This window comes from Gaeumannomyces tritici (genome assembly GCF_000145635.1).
Source record: "Gaeumannomyces tritici R3-111a-1 unplaced genomic scaffold supercont2.3, whole genome shotgun sequence".
Classification (NCBI taxonomy): domain Eukaryota; kingdom Fungi; phylum Ascomycota; class Sordariomycetes; order Magnaporthales; family Magnaporthaceae; genus Gaeumannomyces; species Gaeumannomyces tritici.
The window spans coordinates 4,252,331-4,277,892 of NW_008804547.1; the positions used below are offsets into that span (position 1 = coordinate 4,252,331).

The 25,562-nt window shown below is 58.3% G+C and overlaps 11 protein-coding genes across 11 annotated transcripts; 7 read left to right on the top strand and 4 right to left on the bottom strand.

Moving 5' to 3' along the window:
* Positions 1-244: 244 nt before the first annotated feature.
* GGTG_06534 (hypothetical protein) lies at positions 245-1,803 on the top strand. Its single transcript, XM_009224353.1, has one exon. It carries the CDS (start codon positions 351-353, stop codon positions 1,521-1,523), a length of 1,173 nt encoding a protein of 390 aa, XP_009222617.1. The 5' UTR covers positions 245-350; the 3' UTR covers positions 1,524-1,803.
* GGTG_06535 (glutaredoxin-C2) lies at positions 1,546-2,753 on the bottom strand. The gene is made up of 2 exons (XM_009224354.1): positions 2,164-2,753; positions 1,546-2,061 (listed from the first exon to the last, which is right to left on the bottom strand). Exons 1-2 carry the CDS (start codon positions 2,366-2,368, stop codon positions 1,904-1,906), a joined length of 363 nt encoding a protein of 120 aa, XP_009222618.1. The 5' UTR covers positions 2,369-2,753; the 3' UTR covers positions 1,546-1,903.
* A 1,377-nt stretch (positions 2,754-4,130) lies between these two features.
* GGTG_06536 (BAG domain-containing protein) lies at positions 4,131-5,633 on the top strand (the record flags this gene model as incomplete). Its single annotated transcript, XM_009224355.1, has 2 exons — positions 4,131-4,156; positions 4,241-5,633. The coding sequence occupies 2 exons, from the start codon at positions 4,131-4,133 to the stop codon at positions 5,631-5,633; spliced, it is 1,419 nt and encodes a 472-aa protein (XP_009222619.1).
* Positions 5,634-6,412: 779 nt separating this feature from the next.
* GGTG_06537 (60S ribosomal protein L16) lies at positions 6,413-8,631 on the top strand. The gene is made up of 5 exons (XM_009224356.1): positions 6,413-6,636; positions 7,067-7,202; positions 7,376-7,429; positions 7,519-7,777; positions 7,942-8,631. The coding sequence occupies exons 1-5, from the start codon at positions 6,616-6,618 to the stop codon at positions 8,078-8,080; spliced, it is 609 nt and encodes a 202-aa protein (XP_009222620.1). The 5' UTR covers positions 6,413-6,615; the 3' UTR covers positions 8,081-8,631.
* A 1,686-nt stretch (positions 8,632-10,317) lies between these two features.
* On the bottom strand, positions 10,318-11,207 carry GGTG_06538 (hypothetical protein; the record flags this gene model as incomplete). Its single annotated transcript, XM_009224357.1, has 2 exons — positions 10,318-10,458; positions 10,713-11,207. The coding sequence occupies 2 exons, from the start codon at positions 11,205-11,207 to the stop codon at positions 10,318-10,320; spliced, it is 636 nt and encodes a 211-aa protein (XP_009222621.1).
* Positions 11,208-12,004: 797 nt separating this feature from the next.
* On the top strand, positions 12,005-12,810 carry GGTG_06539 (hypothetical protein; the record flags this gene model as incomplete). Its single annotated transcript, XM_009224358.1, has 3 exons — positions 12,005-12,289; positions 12,435-12,615; positions 12,756-12,810. Exons 1-3 carry the CDS (start codon positions 12,127-12,129, stop codon positions 12,808-12,810), a joined length of 399 nt encoding a protein of 132 aa, XP_009222622.1. The 5' UTR covers positions 12,005-12,126.
* A 523-nt stretch (positions 12,811-13,333) lies between these two features.
* GGTG_06540 (elongator complex protein 3) lies at positions 13,334-15,515 on the bottom strand. Its single transcript, XM_009224359.1, has 2 exons — positions 15,023-15,515; positions 13,334-14,961 (listed from the first exon to the last, which is right to left on the bottom strand). Exons 1-2 carry the CDS (start codon positions 15,312-15,314, stop codon positions 13,535-13,537), a joined length of 1,719 nt encoding a protein of 572 aa, XP_009222623.1. The 5' UTR covers positions 15,315-15,515; the 3' UTR covers positions 13,334-13,534.
* Positions 15,516-15,741: 226 nt separating this feature from the next.
* GGTG_06541 (succinyl-CoA ligase subunit alpha) lies at positions 15,742-17,795 on the top strand. The gene is made up of 5 exons (XM_009224360.1): positions 15,742-16,122; positions 16,251-16,279; positions 16,364-16,490; positions 16,576-16,664; positions 16,735-17,795. Exons 1-5 carry the CDS (start codon positions 15,959-15,961, stop codon positions 17,322-17,324), a joined length of 999 nt encoding a protein of 332 aa, XP_009222624.1. The 5' UTR covers positions 15,742-15,958; the 3' UTR covers positions 17,325-17,795.
* On the bottom strand, positions 17,699-19,755 carry GGTG_06542 (hypothetical protein). Its single transcript, XM_009224361.1, has 3 exons — positions 18,602-19,755; positions 18,260-18,537; positions 17,699-18,149 (listed from the first exon to the last, which is right to left on the bottom strand). Exons 1-3 carry the CDS (start codon positions 18,860-18,862, stop codon positions 17,975-17,977), a joined length of 714 nt encoding a protein of 237 aa, XP_009222625.1. The 5' UTR covers positions 18,863-19,755; the 3' UTR covers positions 17,699-17,974.
* Positions 19,756-20,018: 263 nt separating this feature from the next.
* On the top strand, positions 20,019-22,151 carry GGTG_06543 (26S protease regulatory subunit 4). The gene is made up of 4 exons (XM_009224362.1): positions 20,019-20,168; positions 20,244-20,306; positions 20,464-21,276; positions 21,350-22,151. Exons 1-4 carry the CDS (start codon positions 20,166-20,168, stop codon positions 21,854-21,856), a joined length of 1,386 nt encoding a protein of 461 aa, XP_009222626.1. The 5' UTR covers positions 20,019-20,165; the 3' UTR covers positions 21,857-22,151.
* On the top strand, positions 22,133-24,884 carry GGTG_06544 (hypothetical protein). The gene is made up of 2 exons (XM_009224363.1): positions 22,133-23,372; positions 23,465-24,884. Exons 1-2 carry the CDS (start codon positions 23,163-23,165, stop codon positions 24,566-24,568), a joined length of 1,314 nt encoding a protein of 437 aa, XP_009222627.1. The 5' UTR covers positions 22,133-23,162; the 3' UTR covers positions 24,569-24,884.
* Positions 24,885-25,562: the final 678 nt, after the last annotated feature.

The window sequence follows — 25,562 nt, forward strand, 5'->3', positions numbered from 1 at the left end:
TATCTCATCCGATCAGTGTGCCCGCTCACCTTGATTGGGGCAGTAACATTGAACATCCGTTGTAGTCCCTTGCTCAAGCTCTCGAGGCGCACTGACCACCTTACCGTGCTCCCCGCAGCAGCTCCCGTGGCATGCAGTTGGAACTTCCCAACGAGATTCCTTGCATGCTTAGATCCATCGAATGACGTGTGTTTCCCAATGCAATGCGAAGCTCAGGCCACAAAAAATCCATACCCCGACCGACCCGGCAGCCTGGGCGGCACGATTTTAGAGTCCAAAATACCGGACCTGCCCGACCCCATGCCGTGATCCATTGACGTCGTCGCGCTTTGCATCTTGCCCAATTCAAAATGCTCCGCCAACAAGCCCTGCGGCAGCTCCCGCGCCAGCCCTCCCTGCATCTGGGATGCGCCCCGAGGAGGACGTTCCTTAACCGAGCCAAGAGCTCGTCGGGCCGGGCGGTCGAGCGGCTCAGCCACCGGCGCCTGGCGCAGGAGCAGCAGGACTACGAGCGCATGCGCCGCAACTTCCTGACCGCCGGTGCCATCGCGGGCGTCGTATCCTTCATCTACACCTCGGTCAAGCTCAAGCAGGCCCTCGACAAGCCCGCCAAGCTTGACTCGACCCTGCCGCCGAACGACCCCCTGCTGACCGACGCCCGGCGGAAGGTGGTGGTCCGCGACGAGGAGGGCCGCGAGATCGTCCCGACGGGGAACTCGACCGTCCCAACCTTTCCGAGGACCATCAACCTGCGGCCGGTGTCGGCCGCCCCCGCCCCCGCTTCGGCGACGGCCATTGTCAACCCATTGGCCTCGGAGCAGACAACCGAGTACACGCTGGTCGGGCTCGGAACCCGCTCTGTCAGCTTCTTGTCGATCAACGTCTATGTGGTGGGCTTCTACGTGGCCACGGCCGACATCGCCGCCCTGCAGGCCCGGCTCGTGAAGCGGATCAACCCGATAGCCACGACGCTGATCGCCAACGAAAAGGACGACCTGCGCCAGGCGCTCCTCGATCCCGCCCAGAGCGAGGAGGTGTGGAATGAGCTGCTCCGCGAGGGCATCCCCGCTCGTTCCGCCTTCCGGATCCTGCCCGTCAGGGATACCGACTTCCACCACCTCCGGGACGGCTTTGTGAGAGCCATCCAGGCGCGCTCGGACAAGATCCAGAACGAGGCGCAGGGAGACGGCGGCGCCGACAGCGTGGCCGTCAAGGACAAGTTCGGCGAGTCTGTCCGTCAGTTCCGCCATGCTTTCAACAGGGGCAAGGTGCCCAAGGCCAAGGAGCTCCTCTTGGCCCGCGATGGTGACGGCAAGCTCGGTATCATCTACTCGGACGGCAGTCCCAAGCGGGAGAGGGAGCTGATTGGCACAGTGGACGACGAGAGAGTATCACGCGCTCTGTGGCTCAACTGGCTTGGGGGCAAGAAGGTGGCCAGCGAGCCTGCCCGCGCAAGCATTGTTGACGGCATCATGGAGTTTGTCGAGCGCCCAGTTGGAACCGTTGCGTCTCAAGTTGTATGATTCCACGACGAAGAAAAAAGGATCCGGCAAAATGTATATTAAAGACCAGCCATGGGACAGTTCCTGACCCATCGCCGCCTCTTATAGGGGATCGAGTATCTCTGAGGCCACGATATCTGCATGATACTTCCGGGCTCCTCCACATTGTATTTTTGCGCAAAAGTGGTCGTGTCTAGAGTTGGACGTAGCTATTTCGCGTTTTTTTGTTCTCCTTTTCGCGACGGCAAATCTATGTGACCTCCCCACAGGTTGGTCTACCGCTCAAAGGGACGGTCCTCCCCCGCGGCCATGTCTGCCATGGGTGGTGCTGGTAAGTCTATGTAGGTTTCGTGGAACGCTGCAGCGTCCATTCGATTGCGATATGAGCACGCATAGCTCCCTCACTCTAAAGCGCCGGCGTCCTTGAGCAGGGTCGACAGGTTCGCGAGGGCCTGCAGGTCCGAGTTGCCGCCAATGTGCTTCTTCGCGATGAAGATGTTGGGCACGGACCGTTGGCCCGTCATCCCCTCGAGGGCATCCTGGATGGCGCTGCCGTCGCCTGCGAACAGAGGAAAGAGGGCGTGTCAGTCAAGATACGCGACCGCCGCCACACTAATGCGGCCATGGCATGCGATTGGGAGGGTGGGGGAGCTCTACTAACCCATCTTGTCCAGCTCGATGGCGTTAAATTTGGCGCCGAGATCCGTCAGCTTGCGCTTGGTCGCAGTGCAGTAGGGGCAGTACGACTTGCTGAAGACCATGACAGCATTCTCATCGATCAGCTGCTGGGCCTTGGTCTTTGCGGCTTCCGTCATTGCGAGAGATGGTTTGCCAGTGAATATCGATCTGAAGAAGGATGAGATCATGGGATGTTTGGGGTTGGCTCGGGTGGAGAGCCGGAACGCGGGGAGGCTCGAGGAGGGGTGAATGCTCTGTCGGGGGTTATATACAGTGGAGCTCTGACGTCGGCAATGCGCTGGTTGGCGTGCTCGCTCAGCGCATGTGGAAGTGACTGCCCGAGCTGCTGAGGGACGGGCAGGGCGAGAGACAACGCTGTAGCCAAGATTGGGTGACCGCCGCGAGCCATGGGTGCATGCACCGCACTTTTTGATTGGGACTTCTGGTTGGATGGTATGAATCCGTGTGGATTCGGATTACTAGGGATTAATAATGTCGTTGATTGCTAACCACTGGCGGGTTTCCTCCCATTCGATTTCATGCCATCACCAGTGGCGCCCTAATTCCAAACGACTTCATAATTGATTGCCCAATATACTCGCACTACGTGGAACAGTCAGATAGTCGGACAGATACAACACAAATATTGAGGGTCAAAATACAGCCACAGGCCATCTCCTATCCCGGTCTTGTGTCCTTAGCCCCCTTATGACGTTACCGGCAGCGGCCAATTTGGTGCTATTCCAACCGGGAATGGCGACGGCCCAACCTCAGGTCAGCGTCTGAGCACAACATGAAGGCTGTCATCAATTGGAAGGCAAGGGAAACCCGGGTTCGAAGCCTCCTGGCGCACAACATTAGCGCGCCGGCATTCATATGCACATCGATATTGGGCATGGGATCACGCCGCCCATGCCCAGCTTGTGGGCATGCATTAAGATCTCAAAGTAGCCATCGAAGTTGAATCAAGACCTCGCCTGTGGCACTCTTGCCAGCCCGATCGCCACAGCTCGCCTTGCACAGCCTGGCCGAGTCATGAATACTACTGCGTTAGCTGGCGTTCAGTAACCATACGTAATAACAATGCGGCGGTTACCTAAGGGCCTCCTGAAAGGAATGCCGAGATGAATGAGGGCAAACGCGTGACCAACTGCAATTAGAAGAATGATACGAGATTGATCTTGGCTGAGATGGCAGGTCGCGCACCGAGTGAGAAATCACCTTGTTGGTGGTGAATGTAAGCGACAAAAGAAGTGACAAAATGAGGCTTCAAGCGTGGATGAAAACCAAGACAGGACCACTTGTCACGCAAAGGGCAAGGGGTGATGAGATCACGGGAGCAGCGCCGCTGTGGCTTGCCTGCCAAATGTAAAAGAGATCTGGGCGTTTTGATGGCGGCGTGTCATCATCCCGAGCCTGGCTCCAGCCAAGCGCTCCATAGGGCGAACTGGGATTTCCCTGCACGTTCCAAGTTGCTGGAGCCTTTCCTCGTTCGTGGCTCCACTCAGACCACTGCCGCCAACAGAAGAGCGACAACCTCCCCAAAGACCCAGTCAGAAAAAAACCACAATCTGCTGGGCCTTGCCATCCATCCGGCTCGAGTGGCTGACCATCTCTGCCCAAAAGCCGTCATTCAAACACTTTGGCCCGGGCCGCAACGAAAAAAATAACAGAACCCCCGGCGCATTTTGGGGCTTGCCGTGTCCGCTTCCAAGGTCGAACCCCTCGCCAATACTAGCCCGCTTCCCTCGCACTGCCTCGTGGCCTCTCCCCCACGCCGCCCTCACTCGTCTGTCGTGTCTGCTCGGCCTGCCCGAAGGCAAAGCCCCTTTGCTACCATTTTTGTTTCTCGCCTCTCTGCTGCTTGTGGTACCAGGCGCTTTGTCGCTAGGTCGCCCAACAGCGCAACCCCCACCTACGTGCAGGCCGGGACTCACCCATCTCCGCCCTATGGTCACTCCGCAGCAGTCTTGCGAGTAATTGGTCAGGCTATAGGACCCCCCCTCGACTGAGGAGAGCCCTCGACATCCAGTCATTTGGATCGTGATCAACCCACACAGCTCACTCGAATCCCCTCGATCAGCGTCCTCGCGAGGACGACAAAACTCCGTCAAGGTGGCTTCAGGACAGGGAATCCTGGCATCCACTGGTGCTTCGTTTGCCAACGTCGCCAACTTGACCGCCTCGCTCTTCCCCAAACTCCCTCCCGGCCTCCAGTCCTACGTCGACGCGACCGTCCTCCGCCTGGCCTCGGCCGCCGACGCCTCATCAGACTACATCCGCTCCACAACAGGCCTCTCTCCCACTGCTGTATACGGAACTCTCGCCGGTGTTATATTGCTTGGTGCCCTCCCGACTGTTGCCGCACGAGCCACGCACAACAGGAACATCGCCGGAAACAAAATGGATTCAGGAAGATCTCGGTATGGCTGGTCGTCTGTCTGGCCGCGGGGCACCATCTCGCCCTTCGGCTCTGGCTTAGGGCACGACGGACAGCCGCCCGATGTGCAAGACGAAGATTTTAGCTACATCACCTCGGAGGACTTGCAGGACCAGTCGCGGTATTACAACGACAACCCGACAGCCAGCAGTACCCGCGTCGGACGCTCCGACCCGGCGCTTGAAATCCCGGATGATGACATCATCCTGATCAAGTTCAAGGACGTCTATTACCCCGAGCATTTCCCTGCGTACTCCATCGCAGATGGCAAGGTCCTGGCTATCGACATCCGCGAGCGCATCCAGCTCATCACGAAGCTCACTGATGAGCAGACGGACCGGCTGAGACTTTACTACAAGGGCAAGGAGCTCAGAGAAGACGAAATGCCCGCTGCCCGTTATGGAATCAAGAACAAGAGCGAGGTTCTAGCCATCCTCCCGGATGATGTCGAGGGCGGTGGGAGCAGCGAGTCCGGCGAGGAGATAATCGTCGTGGACGGCGACAAATCCAAGCCCAAGTCCAAGAGAAAGAGCGGGAAGAGGGGCGATAGGAGGAGCAAGACGAGCCCTCGCGGCAGCAACGCGAATCTGGGAATCCCTGACCCCATCGACCTCAGGCCGGGCTCGGCTAACAGGTCGCACTCTCCCGCGCCATCCAGGGCCCCGAGGACCCCGAGGACTCCATTGCCACCCAAGGAGTACACTTATCCCCCGGCCGCCCCTGGCAGCGCCATGGAGACACTGAACAAGATCGCCATGAACTTCAACGACAACCTCCGTCCGGTGGCCGACGAATTTATTTCGAACCCCCCGGCAGATGAGAAGAAGCGCAAAGAAGAGTATCTCAAGATCACCGAGACGATCCTGCGGAATGTCATCTTCAAGCTTGACGAGGTCGACACGGGCGGTGACGAGACTGTGAGGGCCAGGAGAAAGGAGCTGGTCATGGATGTGCAGGGGGTTCTGTCTGAGGCGGACCAGATGGTGCCCGAAGCTGACAGGACCGGTCGGTGAGCCTCGCCGCCATGACAAGCTAGCAGGCAGTTTTCATTTTTACGTCATACAAGCGGTGTTCCTTCTTCGCGCCACCCCGCTCTGTTTTGGTTTATTTGTATTAGGAGCCCAACTCTAGTGCAGGCTTGGTGTTTTTCGGCAGATACATCGTCAGCTCAGCCGACGGTTTTGTGACTAGACTTTCAACCCGGGCTTAGCTCTCTAGACTGGAATTTGTACGGCATCGTCATATTCATGTGTGCTGCAAGCAACTCCGTATGTGGTTTTGATGGGTTCATTGAAACGCTCAATCAGCACGAAGCAGCAAAAGTATACCCATGTTGTCGCGATGAGCCTCGATGGGCCGGGGTGGGATGGATGATCAGGGCTTGTTAGAGCAGCATCGTCCAACCAAATGGCTTCTTTGTTTGTGCAACAGTTCGCTTGCCCACCATCCGCTCCACGAGCCTGCGTTCCCCCCGGATTTATGTATCTACATGCAGATCCGTAAAGCCTTGGCGGGGATGCGAGTGTCTTGACCATCCCAGCCAGGTGACGGTCAATCTTCTGGGCTTCGGCCAGTGGCACGAGTGAGTGGCTGCTGCTGGATGGATGTGCAACCCCTCCACAGGTGGCCCTGAAGGTGGGCGCCACACCTAGGAGCAACACGGGGTCCGTGCCAAGCTACCAGCCACAGGACCCAAAGTGGTAATCACCTGACAAGGTCACTCTAGCCCTACTATGCCTCAGGCCCCGCCCGGTCCCGTCGCTTGCCCCATCCGATTTTTGGGTAGCCCTAGCACAGCACAGCCGGACAGGCGGGAGCGACTGTGATAATAATTTTGCCAGTGAGTGGACGAGCAGCCAGCGTCTAAACCAACAAACCGCAACGGTCAAGTATTTGGGAATCAGAATCGCAGACTTCGTCGCCGACACGAAGTTTGGTCTCTGATCTCACTCGACTTCTTATTTCTTTCCTTCCGGGCCACCAAACGTCGCCGCCATGTCGAGCTTCGAGCCGGTTGTGAGTTGATCCTCCCGCCCGCGGTGTCCTGCCCGCCATCTGGGACATGAAATTGCTTGGGGCCGCCCGTCGTGATGCCTGTGTCCTTTTTCTGCCTGGCTCTTCTGGCTTGCCGGCCTCTGGCACCCGATGCCACTCTCGGTCGATCATCTCCGACGCTTGGCTTTGATGTGCCGCGGGATCCTGCCCCGGGCACACATCCACCCTCCGCGACTTCAAATGCGACCCGAACTGCCCACCGAAAGACGCGCCCGACACACACATGCACACACGGCCAGCATGGCGGGCGGCGACAATGCACCATGGAACCGAGCTAGGCCGAGACCGAAAAGAGACACAGGAACATCGTGGACGGGCGGCACGGCATCGCATGTCCCGGGCGCGCATCCCACCCGCGACGGGTCGCTGACTTTTCTTTTTTCGTCTTCAGGTCGTCATCGATGGCAAGGGCCACCTGCTGGGCCGCCTGGCCAGCATCGTCGCCAAGCAGCTGCTCAGCGGTCAGAAGATCGTTGTTGTCCGCTGCGAGGCCCTGAACATCTCCGGCGAGTTCTTCCGCGCTAAGCGTACGTGTCAACCTTCCTCCGATATCTACCGCGCAGTACGGGATGGATCACCAGGGCTGTGTCTTCACTTGTGCCCTCACCACCAATTAGGGCAGCGGCGCTATTCTCGACCACTGCGAGGCAGAGACGATGATAGGGGAACTAAGTGAAACTGACATGTTGGCACTATACAGTCAAGTACCACGCCTACCTACGCAAGATGACCCGGTACAACCCGACACGAGGAGGTAAGGACACTCCGAAATTCATTCCGCCGACGCGGCCATCGCGACCGCTTGCTGGGATCCGACTTGGTCTGACTCTTGACACCTACCAGGTCCCTTCCACTTCCGCGCTCCCTCCCGTATTTTCTACAAGGCCGTCCGTGGCATGATCCCCCACAAGACCGCCCGTGGCGCTGCTGCCCTTGAGCGCCTCAAGGTCTTCGAGGGTGTTCCTCCCCCGTACGACAAGAAGAAGAAGATGGTCGTTCCTCAGGCCCTCCGTGTTCTCAGACTGCAGCCTGGCCGCAAGTACTGCACTGTCGGTCGGTTGAGCCACGAGGTTGGCTGGAAGTACCAGGATGTCGTTGCCAGGTATGTCAAGTTCCATCTTGGGAGTTCTTTGCGGAAGCAGTGCCAAACGATCCTGTGGCTCGGCCTCGCGCCTTGGCTGGGCTGTCGGGGCGCAGCTTTGCTCTCCCTTAGCTGCCTTTGCCCAAGCACAGCAATTCGAACAGTACGACTGACTCTGTTTCTAGGCTCGAGGAGCGGAGAAAAGCCAAGGGCGCCGCCTACTACGAGCGCAAGAAGCTTGCGCAGCGCCAGGTCTCCGAGTCCAAGAAGAACGCCACTGTCGACGAGAAGACGGCGGAGGCCCTCAAGGCCTACGGCTACTAAGCTGTGGCCTGTCCCGCTCGTTTCTTGTCGTTCTTTTTCGCGTTTCTATTTCTAGATTGGCGTGGTGGCTCACGGGAAATCAACACTTTTCATCTGCGACGGAAGGCATGGCTGGGGGAATGGCTTTTGTCTCTTTTTAAGTACCCCTCCAGGGGGCTGCATCACCCCCGGAACAAAGAAAAAAAAGAAAGAAAGCGGGCCCAATGGACATGAACTTACATGAAGGACGGAGACACGATTCTTCCGCAAAATCAAACGGGCGCGTCGTCATTCGGCTTGGGTCTTTCGAGGAGTTATCGGCATCGGATTGTTACCTGCCTGCCGGCCGATGGCGGCAGGTTTTGGTCCTGTTCATTGTACCTAGCTCTACCTGGGTGAACATATCACCTAGACAGACAACCACTCGAACAGGGTTTTTTAGTGACATTGCACTGGCGTTGGTAAATCTAGAGGGTGCGTTGTTTATACGGCTGTGTGACGGTTTCATTGTGTTGGGGACTTGTAGTATCGTCAAATCCGGCCCTCAGTCGAGGATCTCGGTCCTTCTTTCGCCTGAGAGCATGATGTATATGGTCTAACTTCCTATAGCAGCTGACAATATGTCCCGTATTGCGCCATCTAGGTCCGGATCAGTGCTTACAGACACGCCAGGTCATGGAGCGGATCGTAGTGGTATTGGCTGCTGTTGTCTACGGGTTGCTGAGCGATTGAGGAGGCTAGGCTCTGGGGGTCTGGTGTGTCTTGGCTACATTGCTACTTACCTGTGTCAAGGGGGCCATGCCTATCGGCAGCGCCAAGGGCTGAAGACGCCCGCTGTTGTCTCTTTCTGGGGGGCAGCTTCTACCAGGGACTGCCTCAGTTGTAGGCGACGGTCGACCGTTTTTAGGTCTCGGCACTGTCCGACGGGGAAGCTCACTCATCCCTCGCGCACCCTCTCGCCCGCTTTCTTTTTGTCTTTTTATTCCACTCCTCACCGAACCGATGTCCAGAGGACGCTATAGGTCATAGGCACATGTCTCGGGCACTTACGTACTCGACAGGGGGCTACTGCTGAGAAGGGGAGTCATTCCGGGATCAACATAGATATTGAGGATTTAGGTACGGTGACTGATGGAGAGATGAGCACTCTTGCCCATGCGCATTGTCACGGAGCACAGTCCTTGACTGGCTGAGACATGCAACATGTATTAGGATTTCGGATGGCAGCTCCATATCATCATTTGATCTTGGGGCAGACGATATGGAGACCTCGTTTGTGAAAATTCTCCTTGAACAAGTATAATGTGCACTGATGTGTACCGACCGATGGGTGGTGCGTTCAACCATGTGAGTGCACTACCAGGGTTTGTCCATCGATCCTTAAACGTCTTTTCTTTGACCTTCCTGGACGTGCAACATGTAACAGACGGGAATTAGGAAAACGCCCATGATGATCGGGCAGCACCAGGCCAGGGCCCGTGAGACGTCATCTTACATCGCTCGTCTGCCCTTGCCGGCGGGAGAAGCAAAAGACAAGTTGATGGCTATCTCGCAGAGAAGTTCCTTCTCAGGTGGCTGTGGGACTGACTGGGCAGTACCGGTCCCGCGGCCGCCCTTTCAAATTCACGGAACGTGAATGCCTCAACTATGGCTGTCAATATATGCGACGTGTGCAGTCCAGTTAGACAAGGATTCTCGGACGCAACCCCCAGGAGTTAATAATCGTTCATGTGATGCTGATCGGACGAGCAGCCCCCTCAGCTTTTAGAAACCGCTGACAGGATTGCGACTAATGGACTTACAGCAGCTCGGATAGTGATGCCTTGACACGCGCATGGAGTTCTGGGGGATCACCGCCTCGACCTGGCCATCTTCTATGGTAAGGTCCCCAGTTCGCCAACGCACTGCGCGACAGGGTCCCAGCAGCGCCCGATAGGAGCATCGAATGTGGCCGGCGAGTTAGCGAGGGGATGTCGCGGATAGGGATCTGCAATAGGGTCACCAATGACACATCCGACTTCCTATCCTGGGTATAAGAGGCTCTCGAGTGCTACACGGCTGGTTGACTTACAAGGATCATGCATGGAAATTGACTTTCCGCGGTGTTACCCTGAGATACACTAGCGGAGAGAGGGCCCCAATGATAGAGGCGGCCTCGTGTCATCCATACCACTTCTGTTCTGGGGACTTGGAGTGCTCTAGAACGATCCGCCTTGTCGATCTCTTACAGCGTGAGGACGCGTGACTGGGACCGGAGCCTAACGAACGACGGTTAAGGACGGGGTAGAATTCCGCCGGCTGCCCCAACAAGGGTCGCGATCGCCAAGCTGCTGATACTGGAGGTGGGCCGGCTTGGCTTCGTCCCCGAGTGCCGGCACCTTGCTGCTAATGTGATCTTGCTTGTCGCGGCATTGGCGTCAATAGGACATAGGGCTGCGTACTGGCGACGGCGTGTCGGATCTTGGCAAGGTGCAACGCGTTTTGTGTGCACTTGAGGCCTGGGCTACGTAGACACGCCGCTAGGTACACATCAAAAACTTCCCTTTCTCAGGTACTATGGCATGGCTGCGGCACCGGCACGCTCCGGGACAGCTACCAGCGAGTGCCATGTTAGCCTCACCGGTCTCGCGTTTGCCGATCCATCGCAACGCACATTGTATACAGCGTCGGATCCCGGGAGGTGCCCGTGACCACTCTTCGGGCAAGTTGCCGAGCGAGGAGCGCAGACAGGCTCCTGTGTGAGATTCAAAACGTGTACCGATGGGTCGTTACTTCTAAAGTTGCTGTGGTCATGTTGCTCCAATGCTGACTGCAGTGACAAGACGATCCAATGGCGCTCAATGTTCCACGACCTCACTGTGTGGGACGAAGAGATATCAACTAGCTGAACTAGGTGCTCGATTGACTTGACGGTGAGGGATATTGGAAATCCCGTTACGTTTTGTTCACAATATGTCTCCTTGCCGGCGTTGGTAAACTTGTGTGGAGGCTGTGCATTATCAAAGCGCTCGAAAGGCAATACACCTGTATCGATAGGTGAGAAATAGTATTGACTAGCATGTGTGCTTCGAGGATCACAAGGTAGGAGGGCAGTGATTCTGCTAAACTCTGTAAATATATTTTGGTGGTATTTTCTCAGGCAAGACATTGTGATAACGCCCCATATATTACTGTGTTGCAGGGCCTTGATGCGTCACATTCGAAAAAGAATAGAAAGGAGAACGCATCTTATGGGTAACTAAGGGAGGCATTGATCTGCGTTGAGTGTAGGGGGTGTCACATTAGGGCGATGCTAACTGGTGCGCTCGCAATGCTAATATATGCAGGAAAGCTGTGCCACTCGCGGACTTCATAGCTGAGCCGGTAATCGAGGCGGCAATGGAGCGGCTTAAGCTGTTGTCAGCAACCCAATGGCGCCCAACCCCACAATCAGAAGCGGGATCTGCTGCTACCAAGCTTTCTCGGATCTCGCACGGTTTCTCCGGGCTATAGAATGAAAGGAGTGGGGGGTGCAGTACTCAGCCAAGCTGGCATGTCGCCGCCTCCTCGCCAAGTTGCAACCTTACGCTGAGTGGTCACGAAAAGAGGCGGGCCGATCACCCCGGGCCCGGGGGCGATGCTGTATCAAATGAGTAAGACGAGAGACCTGCAGGCCCGCTACGCGCCGTCATGGCTCTCGATATGTGCAAGCTGTGCCATTGGTAGAGATGATTATACGAGGCATCGGCGTCAAGTTGACTGACCGCCGACCCCACAGCCTTACGCGGGAGATGTATCGTCTTGTTGCATATGGAGGGGGCATACAGAGCGTCAGTGGGCGTGGGAGGCAGCAAAAGGGGGTTTATGCGATGCTTGGAGGCAAGGAGAGAGGTCGTATGAGCCTCGGATGAGATAGCTAGAGGACGGCAACATGCTGACAGAAAAAGTATAAAAGGAACTGCCCCTTCTCGAACTTGCCAGCTTTTCTCCAGAGATCACCAGCAGCTCCTCAGCATCCCCAAGCACACCATCAACAGGAACCAGACTCAAAGCACAAGAGCCCATCACCCGTAGCACCTCTAGTCACCATGAAGTTCTTCGCCACCGCCGCCGTCCTCGTCTCGGCCATCACGGCCGTGAACGCCTTCTGCTGCGGCGCCAGCATCGGCCGCCAGTGCGCCGACGGCACGAAGGGCACGCCCTGCTGCGCGACGCAGTCGTGCAACATCTTTTGCTGTGCCTGCGGCGGTCGTATGTCTCCCCCTCCTCGTTTCCCTTCCTTTTTTTTTTTTTACTCGAGCCGTCTCGCCCTTGAGGAGAAGAACCAGAGGATGATGGCCTTGCTCCCCAGTGCTTCATGAACCGTCTTTTGACAGAGCCGTGTAAAAAAACCCAGGCTGCCGCGGCTCGAGCAAGCGCTCGCTCCCGGACGCCTTCAGGCGCGACGCGGACGCCGCCTTCTCCCTGGCCGACACGGCTGGCGAGGGCAAGATCGCGCTGCCGCAGTACTTGTCGTACATGAAAGTCGACGCCGAGAACACCGAGACCTCGCAGGTCTGGAAGGAGTGGTTCGCCAAGTATGTCATTTCTCCATCCAAACTCTACAGACTAGCTACTTCCGGGGATCCCACTGCTCCCCTCAAGCCTGTTGAGACTGGCTCTCCTGCTACGCTGGCTGCTACGCATGACAGGCTAACGTGCGCGTAATCAACAACAGGCACGACAAGAACAACGACGGCTTCATCACCGCCGATGAGGTCAGCTCCGACTAAACGCCCATCCTCGCTAAGCCTACAGTGCCCGAGCGTGAGGTGAGTGTGATGGGGAGGAACTGGCTTGACTTCTGCCCAAACAGCGGGAGGGTCAGGAAGACGCATGAGTCCCAATACTGTTTGGCCACACTCTTTAACATACCCTCGCTGGCGTGGGAGCGAGACTTGGAACGCAGGAAGCGGCGATGTAGCCGGCCGTAACGCCATCCAGCCGACCGCCTTAACGCTGTCGGCGCGCTCGTATATAGCAGTATATACGAAAGATGCTTTCTGCAAACATATACGTGTCTCTAATGGGGAGGAGGTGGCTGAGATCTGTTGTCTTCTAGGAAAAAGGAGATGGATGAGGTTATGAGAAGGCAGATGTCGTGACACAGCGTAGGCTTCGGTAGCCAGTAGCCTGGTCTGGGAGTTTTTCAGCCGTCTCAGACCTTGAGGTCTAGTTTGGGGTAATGCATAAGCACCATAGGGCAACGGCAAAGGGTATAGGTCAGAAAAGTCGGACAGCCACAGGAGGGTGACTGCGGAGTGCACCAACGTGCTTACAGGTGAATGGCCAGGAATATACCCAGCGATCGTGCAACAGGCAAGGACTGGTCCGTCGAACAGGTCACTCTGGCAAGCACCGTATCCTGGGAGCGTTTGGCTAAGGTAAAAAGCAAGCCTTGAACAAAGCCAAGTCTGACTGGTACTTGAGCAGCTAAAAACGGCTATATCTCTCACTTCACGACTCTGGCCCTGGGCGTCCATCTAACCACTTGCTCATGTAGGGCCCATCCAGCCAGTAGCCCAGCTTCTTGTAGTAGCTGCGGACGCCGACGCCCGAGATGACGCTGATCTTGACGCTCCCGTGCTCGTCGCGGGCGATGCGCTCCGCCTCCTCCATGAGGAGCGTCCCGAAGCCCTGGTGCTGGAACTTCTTTGGATCGCGTGCGTGCACGGGCACGGCGGTGCCGTAAACGTGCAGCTCGCGCACGAGACTGGTCTGTTGGCCGACCAGCTCCTCGCGGAACGTGTACTTCTCGGTGCACCTGCGCAGCCGGAGCAGACCGACCAGGATGTCTTGCTTGGGGTCCTCATAGGCCAGGAATGTCTCCCAGCCGCCGTTGGCCGTGTAGTCACGACGCACCAGCTCGACCTGGTTGGGGCGGATCTTGTGCTTGACCTCGTTGATGCCGACTTCTCGCGTGCGCACGTCGCGGCACGTTGTGCCAAAGTCCTTCATGCGCGCCAGTGCCAGCTCGCGCAGGTTGCCGTTCTCGACGCCCGACGTCACGAGCGGCATGGGGATGTCGCGCTGGACGCGGTAGATGCGAGTCCATGGCGGCACGAGCGCCAGGATGCGCGCCACCAGGTCGATGAGCCCGTTGGGCGTGTAGTTCTGGTACCGCCCCGTCCGCCAGAGCTCGTAGAGGCCCGTGCCGCGGATGACGAGGGTTGGGTAGATCTTGAGGCCGTCTGTGCGGAAGGCCGGGTTCTCGAAATACTCGCGGAACTGGTCGACGTCGCGCTCCATGCCGACGTTTGGCAGGTCCGGCATCATGTGGCTCACCACCTTGAAGCCGGCGTCCTTGGCCAGGCAGAAGGTCTCTGCCACGGCGGCTACTGTATGACCGCGGTTCGTGTCGCGAGCCACATCCTCGTACAGTGACTGCACGCCGACCTCAAGACGCGTGCACCCATAGCGTAGCATGCTGGAAAGGTGAGGCTGGAGGCAATAGTCTGGGCGGGTTTCAATGGTAATACCCACGCACTTGACGTTGCTCATCTCGCCGGCCTCGACGGCCTCATCGACGTTGGAGGTCTGATAGCCACTCAGGGCGTTGTGTAGCTGCGAGATGAAGTCGTCACGGTACGACTCAGGGAGCGACATGAAGGTGCCGCCCATGATGATATATTCGACCTTGTCGACCGAGTGACCTAGCGCCTTGAGCTGGTCGACACGGCCCCGCGCCTGCTCGAAGGGGTCGTAGCGCGCGCGGATGGCCCGCATCGACGTCGGCTCATACCCAGTGTATGACTGCGTACTGTACTCGAAGTCGGAGTCGGGTCCGCCAGGGCAATAGACACATATGTTACCAGTATATGCGATGTGGGGGCACCGGTGCGGCTTGCACATGACAGCAACCACGGCGATGCCAGAAGACGTTCCTGGAAGCGTGGTGTCAGAAATAGGGGCTTGCCTGGCCGGGCTTGGGTCGAAACAACGCACTTATAGGCTTAGCTACCAGCTTTGGTAGAATGTACTTCTTGTAGTGCTCTGGAACAGCGGCGATGATGGCCGTCAGGGGTGGTATCCTCTTCAGCTTGTGTCTCCTTGAGAACTTGGACCGAAGGCTGTTCAGGTTCACGTCTTTTGCGCGCCGACTGGGGTCTTTGGCCGAGGCCTCGTAGTCCTCTATCAGCGCATTCGCGACATCTGCGCAGCAGCGCAGGAACCGCTCGCCCTCAGGGGCCAAAGTTGCATCCTTCTTCACAGTCGCCGCTGGCCGTGTTATCGTCATAGTGGGTGGGGTTGCAGATGTGAGATCAGCTTCTGAGACTGATAACTGGGTCTGGGTTGATGCTAGATTTCGAAAATTTCGCCCAGACAAACGCTCCTGAATAGGCACCTAGGTATCCAGCGGTGTCCTATACGCTGCGCTTCCAGAGTCCTAAAAAGGGGGTGGTTCAGTTCCTCAGCGCATGGAGAATCTCAAAGCTTGGGTCAGAACCATGGCAATTCGGAGTTGCCCATTCAAGACCCCCACCAACAAAAGACGATAAAAATCTATGTGGGGCTCTTCGTCCACGTGGGGCACTGAGTTCAGATGCTGTCGCTCCGTCCAATCAGAGGCCCGGAATGGCCAGCCTGACGCCCAGTCGCTGCGGGAGAAGTCGGGTGTGGCTTTGCTGCGCCAGAACCAATGCCAGTGCGGCAATTAGGGGCAGGCACCTTGCGCATGTGCCAAATAATACCTCGAGAAATTTGAAGCTTCGAGCTGCTGTGGCTACGACAATCTTCGTGTGACGCAACCGACCTCCCATACTAGACTTCGCGACAATCCCACAGGCTTGGGCCAGCACACGAAACCACGTTTGCTGGGAATCTTTTCACTTCTTGTTTTTCGCTTGCATACCCTCCATACCCCGATACCTCCGGTTCAAGATGCAGGCCTTCTCGAGACAGCTTCGCCTGGGCAGCTCCCTGCGCAGCGCCGCCAGGAGGACATACAGCAGCTCCTCGTCCCCCTACGCGGCCACCATCAACAACCTGCGCATCAACGGCGAGACCAAGGTCATCTTCCAGGGCTTCACCGGCAAGCAGGGAACGTGAGTACATGGCAGGGACCGCGGCTGGGTCTGCGACTTTGTGCCAGCTCGCCTGAAATCAGCAGGCTTGCTGGCGCGCACCACGAGACGCCGGACGGGGAACACAACGCTAAGACTCGGCGATACAGCTTCCATGCCCAACAAGCTATCGACTACGGTATTGCGACTCCCGCCTCCCAACACGCCCCGAGGCGCACACCCCATACGTCCGCGATCTGACAGTCCCTCTCTTGAATCGTAGGCACCAAGGTTGTTGGTGGTACCAACCCCAAGAAGGCCGGTTCGACCCATCTCGACCTCCCCGTCTTTGGCAAGGTTGCCGATGCCGTGAAGGAGACCGGCGCCAATGCCACCGCCATCTTCGTCCCGTAAGACCAGCTCTGCCGAGAACGTACATGCTCTGGCCAACAAGGTGTTTGGTCCGACACCCCCACTGACATGTCCGTTTTATAGTCCTCCTCTGGCCGCCGCTGGTATTGAGGAGGCCGTCGCCGCCGAGATTCCCCTGGTCGTCTGCATTACTGAGGGTATCCCTCAGCACGGTGAGTCGGCACAGACACAGCTCCCACGGCAAGGCTCGCTCACATGTTGACGACGTCTGCTCCCCGACAGACATGGTCCGCATCACCCAGATCCTCAAGTCGCAGTCTAAGACCCGCCTGGTCGGCCCCAACTGCCCCGGCATCATCGCGCCCGGCCAGTGCAAGATCGGTATCATGCCCGGCTTCATCCACAAGCGCGGCCGCATCGGCATCGTCAGCCGCTCCGGCACGCTGACGTACGAGGCCGTCAACCAGACGACCCAGGCCGGCCTCGGCCAGTCGCTCGTCGTCGGCATCGGCGGCGACCCCTTCAGCGGCACCAACTTCATCGACTGCCTCCAGGTCTTCCTGAACGACGCCGAGACGGACGGCATCATCATGATCGGCGAGATCGGCGGCTCGGCCGAGGAGGACGCGGCCGACTTCCTGCGCGCCAACAACACCAAGAACGGCGGCAAGCCCGTCGTCTCCTTCATCGCCGGCATCTCGGCTCCCCCCGGCCGCCGCATGGGCCACGCCGGCGCTATCGTCTCGGGCGGCAAGGGCGGCGCCGACTCCAAGATCAAGGCCCTCGAGGCCGCCGGCGTCATCGTCGAGCCCTCGCCCGCCGGCCTGGGCAAGGCGCTGCGCGAGGAGTTTGTCAGGCGCGACCTGTTGTAGGGCGTTTGCTGTTATGGTTGCTGAGCAAGCATGGCGGCGGCAGAGATAGGAGGCGGCGGAGCGGTTTCTGGTTTTCCCTTTTGGCAAACGGCGCATAAAGCTGTGGGTAATGGATTTCCATTTTTCGTCTGTTGACGCTACGGGAGATAACTACAACTTAGAACGGTCTGGATCCGGCAACCGAGGGGAGTGCATATATAAAAGCGAAGCACGTTATTCGAACCTGATCTGGCCGGACCACCAATATTCATCATGGGCCATTTTTGTGACAGCTACAGCGGGTGGAGGATGTCAACCTGCAGTGAAGGAACCTGCAGTGAAGAACGCGACTGAATGTGATGCTTGCGGCGCTCAATTAGGATCAGTGTTGTAAACTAGAGTGGTAAGGCCAGGCAAGGAGAAAACCAATAGATTATAACCAAACGCAAACGGGCTATCCGAAAAACTCCGAATTTGTATGCCGAAACACCCCTTGTCATCTCCATGCAGTGCGGAACTGGAACCCCGCTGGTGTCACCATCGCACACTATTCACGCCGACCGACTTGCCCAAGTACTTTTCCTATTCCATGCTTAGGAACCATGAGGACTGGTAAATATGATGCGTTGCCCGCGTTTTATCATCTCGGCATGTCCGCTGCGCCCTCTAGATTACTGCTCGCCAAGGAGCCGGGCGGTAATATCGCCCATGTAGGCCTCTTCGAGTTCGTAGTCCTCACCACCGTTCCGGTCGATCCCCACGTAGACGAAAGCCTCGACAACCTTCTCGAGCTCGAATCCCATGTTGACAAAGCGGTTGATGAGCTCTCTGTTGTACCCTTGATACCTGATGACGTGAGATTGTATTTGCAGGTTAGTTCTGCGCTGCCGGACGCCAAACACGACCCATTTGGGCGGTTGTCACATGCACGGGGGCACGGAGCGGTTTGGACATACTTGAGAGGGTCGTCGGGCTGCTTGAATTGCTTGAGGGCTTTCCTCTGGTGCTGCTCAGGTGGGGGTTGTGTACGAGGAGCTCCGGCAAACTTGACGGCCCAGTCGTGCGCGACAAGCTTGAAGTACTCGGGATCCTCCATCAACATCTTGGCAACCTCGGCGTCTTGCGGGTCCTTGGGGTTGGGAGACTCGAGCAACATGCGCAGCGACAGAAGGGCCATCTTGATCGTGCCGACAGGCGACCAGCCGCTACCTAGCGTGTCAAGGCAGATCGCGCCCTAGGACGGCAATATTAGCTAACCAGCGCGCACCATCTTGGGTGCTGAGGACCGGCCAACTCACCGTCTGGCTGCTGATGTTTGGGTGCCAGATTTTCGTATCGAACTTCATGATGGGGGACTTGAAGGGGTACGTGTCCGGAATCACAATATCCACAGTGTAAGTGCCCCCGGTATATGGCGTGTCCGGGGGTGCGGGGAAGGTGCCCTTGAGATGTGTGATCTCCTGCTCGTTGATGGGTACAACCATAATCTGCGACTTTTCGGCGTCGGCCTGGATGTCCTGCAGCTCCTTGGCAATCCGCCGCAGACGCGAGGAACTCATGACTGCGGCGGGTGTTTTGACCTGGCTGGCAGAGAGCTCGTTTCTTCAAGCGGCAGCAAACGCCTGCCAAGGGTCGGTTTCGGGTCCCGACCGGCCGGAGTAGCAGCAGTAGTGTGACCTCGAGCCTCGTGAAAGGCGGACGCCTCGAGATCGCAGAGCTGTAGCTACCGGAGGGCAGCGGAGGGCTCCCCTGACTACCTCGATGCTGGGCTACAGGCGGCCCAACCGAGGGTTATATCGTAGGGGGAGGGATATCGGGAGCGAGCGTCGGACACCGGGTTACTGAGGCGGGACACAGTCGGGTGCTCAAAGGAGACTTCGAGGAGTGGTGTCACCTTGTCGGGTCTTGAGAAGAGCACAGGGTGGGCGGCGGGGAGGCTCTTTGCAGAAAGCGCGGCAGTGTGTCGCGGCTATGGCCTGTTTGGTCGGGCGTTCCCAGGCAAACTTGTCAGATTGACGGCTAGGGGCACTGGCGTCGTGGGCTAAGGTGCAAGGCGGGTCGGGCGAAGAAGTGGTAGCCTCTGGCTTTCCTGTCGACCTACCCACCTATCAGACCAGACGTCAGCTGTTGGCGGAACCGTTCGTGCCGGGTTGAGTGCCGAGCTCGGGTGGAGATGGCGAGAGCACGAGTATTAAGGGCCGCCGAGAGAGTCGGGTCAGTCGTCTGGCGCTGTCTAGCTCTCGAGTTGCAAGTGCAAGGTAGCGATAGGTTACGATGGGGATCGAGTGAAGCTTGTGTGATGTTTAAGCAGCAGGAGGTCTTCCGAAGGCAGGCAGGAGCAAGTGTTTAGGACGGCGTTTGCAGCGCTTTCCTTTGTTCGTCAGGTGTGCTGACCGGAGGCTCCCCCTCCACTCTGGGGAGTTAGTATCGCGGCTATTAGAGGGGTCGCAATGCACTGTGACGCTGCAACGCCTGCCCGCCCGAAACGCCCGCGTGGGGCTTCTACTGAATTCCATCCACAGCGCGGCCCGCGGCTGTCTGCTTGTCAGCCACAATTATCCCACGTAGTTGAGCCCCAGTCAGAAGCCGCCACAGACATGGACCGTGCGCGAGCTGTCGCGTTTTCGTTGTCGCCTGGCCGCCTTCCTAGCCCAGCTGGCTTTCCTTGCAGCAATCCCCGAGCGAGCCCGCGGTTCCTCCCCAAACGCCAGCACCAAGCACCAGCACCGATCGCTTGTGCGGAGACTCACCTTTGATCGACGAGCATCTTCAACTCCTGCGGCCTGGTCGCCAGCGTCTTGGACTAGCAATACTTAGTAGACCGCCCGCGGCCAACCCCCGCTCCTTGGGCCGTCATTCACGATGGTGAGTCTGCCATGTTGATGGAACCAACCTTGCGAGTCGACACTGGGCTCTGAACTAACATGTTCTGCTGTATAGGGACAAAATCAGTCGGGGATGAGCGGAGGCCAAGGTGATGGCAAGGATGACAAGGATAAGAAGGTACGACATGTGCTGGCATACACTCGCAACATCACATGCGCTTCAGATTCCTTCGTGGTCCCTACAGCCCTCGTGATATAGCTCCATCCTTCATTGCCCTAGCCCGTCATTGCATTGGCATTTTTCCATTGCTGACGACTCTCTCGGCTGCCCACAGAAGGAGAAGCCCAAGTACGAGCCCCCGCCGCGGCCGACGACACGCATCGGTCGCAAGAAGAGAAAGGGAGGCGGCACTAGCGCCGCTGCTAAGCTCCCGACCGTCTTCCCAACCAGCCGGTGCAAGCTGAGGCTCCTGCGGATGCAACGCACACACGACCACCTGCTTTTGGAGGAGGAATACGTCGAGAACCAGGAGCGCCTGCGCAGGGCCAAGGCAGCCAAGGACAGCAATGCGGCGCCGAGCTCGGACGTGGACGCCGGGGACAGGATGGCTGACGAGCGTGGTCGGGTCGACGACATGCGCGGCAGCCCCATGGGCGTGGGTACGCTCGAGGAGATGATTGATGACGACCATGCCATTGTTTCGAGCACCACCGGGCCCGAGTACTACGTCAGCATCATGAGCTTCGTCGACAAAGACCTGCTGGAGCCCGGTGCAAGCGTGCTCCTGCACCACAAGAGTGTCAGCATTGTTGGTGTCTTGACCGACGATGCCGACCCTCTGGTCAGCGTCATGAAGCTGGACAAGGCGCCGACAGAGTCGTACGCCGATATTGGTGGTTTGGAGCAGCAGATCCAGGAAGTGCGCGAGTCTGTCGAGCTGCCGCTCCTCCACCCAGAGCTCTACGAGGAGATGGGAATCAAGCCCCCCAAGGGTGTCATTCTCTACGGAGCGCCAGGCACGGGAAAGACACTGCTCGCCAAGGCTGTGGCAAACCAGACTTCGGCAACTTTCCTGCGCATTGTGGGCAGTGAACTGATCCAGAAGTATCTCGGTGACGGCCCTCGGCTGGTGCGCCAGCTCTTCCAGGTAAGCCAGCACAACCTCAGTGGGCCCACACTCTCTTGTTGTCCAAACCCCGTTGCTAATATCAGCCTCCCAGGTTGCTGCGGAAAACGCGCCGTCGATCGTGTTCATCGACGAAATCGACGCAATCGGTACGAAGCGATACGACTCTACCTCGGGCGGTGAACGTGAGGTTCAGCGGACCATGCTGGAGCTCCTCAACCAACTCGATGGCTTTGACGACCGCGGTGACGTCAAGGTGATCATGGCGACCAACAAGATCGAGACGCTCGACCCGGCGCTGATCCGGCCTGGCCGTATCGACCGCAAGATTCTGTTTGAGAACCCGGATCAAAACACCAAGCGCAAGATCTTTACGCTGCACACGTCGAAAATGTCGCTGAACGAGGATGTGGACCTGGAGGAGTTCATCGCGCAGAAGGACGACCTCTCGGGCGCCGACATCAAGGCGATCTGCTCCGAGGCCGGCCTTATGGCGCTGCGTGAGCGGAGAATGCGTGTCCAGATGGCCGACTTCCGCGCCGCCCGCGAGAGGGTGTTGCGGACGAAGCAGGAGGGCGAGCCCGAAGGACTGTATCTGTAATGTATCATTACACCTTTTACACAAACCCTGCGACTGCCAGCTGCTTTTCGGGGGTAGGGTTAGAGAAGCGATACATAGACAAATCCCGGGATGAGCTTGTTTCTCTGGAAGTTTCTCGGGACATGTTCCCCTGATTATCTGATGCGCGATGTCTTTGAAATAGCGAGGTCCTTTGGGGGTTGGCTTCCTTTATGATTTGCACATTCGTGAAAATGGACAGGAGTCAGCACACTTAACTACTTTGCCCTAGCACCTCAGTATGTGGCAGCAGTATCAGGGGGGGGGGGGGGGGGGGTTTTTTACTTTGCATGTTCAATCTGCAGATCCTCCTTGTCAATGCCGCCCCCGGCGAACTTGGAACATTGAATATCAGTGTTCCGAGTCTTGTTCATGACAGAATCCCCGAACGCTACTCGACACGCAGCCTAACAACAGCAGCGGCATGGGTGCCTGACCGTGCTCAGCCGCTGGGTTATTGTGTGGTGTGGTAATAAAAGAGGAAAGAGAGGTACTAGTCGACCGTCACTCAGGGTTGCAATCAAAATGCAGGTCCACGGTGTTAGCACCTTGGCTCCTGCAATTTCACCCGCACAGCTGCCTAACCTTTTAGTAGGTGCCGTCCAATCACGAAGCCTGCTTCGTACGTCGGATTCGATCAGGCGACCAATAGCGCCCGAGAATCTCTAGCCGAGCCCTAGCGACACCCCCTCGCGATTTCCTGGCGGAGGAGGGCTTCTGCGCGTGTGATTTCGGCGAGAATGCTGGCTGGAGCTCATTTCCCCTGAATTCTAAGAGGGCCGGTGTCCCGACTGGTGCGTACAACGGCGCGTCCTGGGATGGCTGGATGGCGTCTGACCAGGGGAGGGCTTGGACCATGACGATCGGTGGCACGTTCTGCTTGGGCCGGGATATGGGGTGGAATGTGGGGGAGGAAGGTTCGTTGGCCCCAAGGCCTGGCATGGGGTGTTGGTTGGATGCGTTTTTACGACGCACTCTGAGCGTCCGGCAAGGGCACCCCCTCCTGGGGGCCGGATGTGGGTGGACCACCACGATCCTTGGACGGGCTGCTGCCAACCACCACGAGGGAGAGGGCATGCAGAAGGGAGGTGCATAAGATACGGCCAAGATCCATTGGTGCCCTCCATCCCAAAAGGTGTGCTTCCGACCTCGAGCTCCTCCGTCCCGAGCCGTGGTCTCGAAGTTCTGGTCCGCTGCCACTCCCTTCTTTTACAGTGACACGGACATTGCCTTCTCTGAGATCCTCTCACTCGTTTAGTTCGGCCAGCAGAAGGAGGAAGAGAGAAAAATGACAGGTCTTCAGCATCCCCTGCGGGCCGCCGCCCGCCTTGCTGCCATTGCATTCGTTGCGACACTATCCTTGTCCCCTGCCGCCGTCCACGCTCAGTCGGACGACCTGGCCGCCGTCCTGTCCAAGCAGCAGAACGTGTCGACTTACACCAGCCTCTTGAGCAAATACCCCAAGGCGTTTGAGAACCTCCCGAGCTCCGGCGCGACAGTTAGTGTTTTCCCGCTCCCTGTTTGGAGATATGTCCCATCATCTACGCCTTCGTGCTGATACATGACCTTTTTTTTTCACCGCTTCTGCAGATCCTCGTCCCTACCGATGCCGCCTTTGTCAAGTTCCAGTCGTGGGACCGTGGCGACGGCGCGTACGCGGAGCAGCTGCTCCGCTACCACATGCTACAGGGCAAGGTGTCCATCGGCAGCATCGAGGAGGGCAGCTCCGTGTTCGCGCAGACGATGCTCAGCGACGCCAGGTACAGCAACGTGTCGGGCGGCGCCGAGATGATCATCAACCGGCAGCGCGGCGGCACCGTCTTCATCTCGGGCCTGGCCACGCGGGCCACGCTGGTGGGCAGCCCGGACATGCCCTTTGGTAGTGGGAAGAGCGCCGTGCAGCTGATCGACTCGGTGCTGGCCATGCCGGCGCGGTTCGAGACGACGGCGCGCGGCTCCTTCAACGGCGACATGGACTCGTTCCTTGGCGCCCTGTACGCGGCCGGCGTGCTCGCCGACTTTGCCGACGGCGCCAACCTGACCGTCCTCGCGCCCCGCAACGCGGCCATGGCCCGCGTGGGCGCCGCCCTGCAGGCCATGCCGCGCGACCAGCTGGCCCGCGTGATGCGTCACCACCTCGTGCCGGGGCGCGTGCTGCACGGCGCCGAGCTGCGCAACGGGACCGAGATCTCGCCCGCCACCGCCGGCGCGGGCGGCCACCCCCTGCGCGTCACGCTGCACAACAACGACATCTTCATCGGCGCCGCAAAGGTGGCGTCGACAAACTTCCTCGTCGCGAACGGCGTCGTGCACCTGCTCGACGACGTCCTCAACCCGGACGCCGACGCCGCCGCCGCCCCCGTCAACGTCACGGCCGAGACGCGCCCGCCCCCGTTCAGCGCAACGGGCGGCGGTGCCGACGCCCAGCCCGCCGCGCCTACGGGTGGCGCCGGCGCGTCGCTGCCTTTTATAACCGCGCTGCCGTGTGTCACCGGCTGCCCGACCGCGGGGGGCGGCGGCGGTGGCGGCGGCGGCGGCGCGGGGGGCAACGGCGTCAGGACCAGCTCCAGCTCTGGGGGCGTCGGGCGTGTCTTTATGCCGAGGCCTACCGGCGTGGCTGGCGTCGGCGTCGGCGTGGGTGTTGGTCTCGCAGTTGGCCTGGCCGGCATGGAGGTCGTGGGTGCGATGCTGTGATCGGGGTCGAGCATCTCCCGGGCCAGGCTTTGCTTTGCTCTCTTTGCAGTCATCCGCTTGATATCCGAGCTCAGGATATTCTACGCATGCCTACACATGTGTAAATATCTAGGCAATTGCTGATGCAAGGGAAGAATAGATAGATACCCAGAAACGTTATTTTGTCGGCAGTGCATCCCTCACCTGCATATCTGCCCGTGCGCCTAACAGTCTCGTCGTGGTCGAGTGGATGATGGAAGGATTACCAGCCACACACTCAAGCCCGACCGCCCTCTATCAAAATGACATCTTTGTAACTTAAGCCTGCTCCTTACGCTCCTACAACTGTCGCCTCGAGTGCCGTGACGGCCCTACCTTCCCCAAGAGGGAACGTATCAGCGTGTGCATGGACTGACAACACAAAGCGACTTCGACGTGATGACTTTTCCTTTTCTTCTTCGGCACATTCTATTTTAATCCACACCCAGATCGGGAGAAGTCTCCCTCCAAATTCCGGCTGTATTATTCTCGTGTTCCTTGGATCTAGCATCGAAGCGATACTTTCGCATGCCCTTTCGGCAGCTTCTCCCGGCCTCGTCCCCATCCCAAGCGAGCCGAGCTCGATAAACTTGGCAGACTCCCATGTATTCGGTCGCCTTTACTGCAATGTCTCGGAGGGGGAATCGCTACACCGATTTCCAGCTATTTTTACTTCCACCAAACGTTGATCGTGCCCACACCTGCTCGTGCGGCTGAAGGCGTGCTTCCCCTCCTCTGGCGCAGGTTGTAAGCCGTTCTCCCTGCGGCTGGCCGTGGGGCGGCGAATCATGGGCTTCGCTGCGCCTCCATCATGCGGCTATCGTTGCCAATAGGCTGATGGCTATAGCACCCGAACGGCTACATTTGGCAAGACGCTCCTCTGCGCTGGATCCTTCCCGTCGGGGGCCACAAGAGATGTGGACTCGGTTGCGTAGAGCTCTTTGCACACCGTCTAGGATATCTTGCTTCTTGGGTG

Coding starts and splice junctions, on each gene's coding strand:
- GGTG_06534 (XM_009224353.1), top strand. CDS start 351: ATGCTCCGCCAACAAGCCCTGCGGCAGCTCCCGCGCCAGCCCTCCCTG.
- GGTG_06535 (XM_009224354.1), bottom strand. CDS start 2,368: ATGATCTCATCCTTCTTCAGATCGATATTCACTGGCAAACCATCTCTC. Junction 2,062..2,163: donor CATCGAGCTGGACAAGATGG/GTTAGTAGAGCT, acceptor CTCTGTTCGCAG/GCGACGGCAGCGCCATCCAG.
- GGTG_06537 (XM_009224356.1), top strand. CDS start 6,616: ATGTCGAGCTTCGAGCCGGTT. Junction 6,637..7,066: donor TGTCGAGCTTCGAGCCGGTT/GTGAGTTGATCC, acceptor TTTCGTCTTCAG/GTCGTCATCGATGGCAAGGG. Junction 7,778..7,941: donor TACCAGGATGTCGTTGCCAG/GTATGTCAAGTT, acceptor CTCTGTTTCTAG/GCTCGAGGAGCGGAGAAAAG.
- GGTG_06540 (XM_009224359.1), bottom strand. CDS start 15,314: ATGACGATAACACGGCCAGCGGCGACTGTGAAGAAGGATGCAACTTTG. Junction 14,962..15,022: donor GCTGGTAGCTAAGCCTATAA/GTGCGTTGTTTC, acceptor CCACGCTTCCAG/GAACGTCTTCTGGCATCGCC.
- GGTG_06541 (XM_009224360.1), top strand. CDS start 15,959: ATGCAGGCCTTCTCGAGACAGCTTCGCCTGGGCAGCTCCCTGCGCAGC. Junction 16,280..16,363: donor CCAACAAGCTATCGACTACG/GTATTGCGACTC, acceptor CTTGAATCGTAG/GCACCAAGGTTGTTGGTGGT. Junction 16,491..16,575: donor GCCACCGCCATCTTCGTCCC/GTAAGACCAGCT, acceptor TCCGTTTTATAG/TCCTCCTCTGGCCGCCGCTG.
- GGTG_06542 (XM_009224361.1), bottom strand. CDS start 18,862: ATGAGTTCCTCGCGTCTGCGGCGGATTGCCAAGGAGCTGCAGGACATC. Junction 18,538..18,601: donor CAAACATCAGCAGCCAGACG/GTGAGTTGGCCG, acceptor TTGCCGTCCTAG/GGCGCGATCTGCCTTGACAC. Junction 18,150..18,259: donor CAGCCCGACGACCCTCTCAA/GTATGTCCAAAC, acceptor TCACGTCATCAG/GTATCAAGGGTACAACAGAG.
- GGTG_06543 (XM_009224362.1), top strand. Junction 20,307..20,463: donor AGGATGACAAGGATAAGAAG/GTACGACATGTG, acceptor GGCTGCCCACAG/AAGGAGAAGCCCAAGTACGA. Junction 21,277..21,349: donor TGGTGCGCCAGCTCTTCCAG/GTAAGCCAGCAC, acceptor TCAGCCTCCCAG/GTTGCTGCGGAAAACGCGCC.
- GGTG_06544 (XM_009224363.1), top strand. CDS start 23,163: ATGACAGGTCTTCAGCATCCCCTGCGGGCCGCCGCCCGCCTTGCTGCC. Junction 23,373..23,464: donor TCCCGAGCTCCGGCGCGACA/GTTAGTGTTTTC, acceptor CCGCTTCTGCAG/ATCCTCGTCCCTACCGATGC.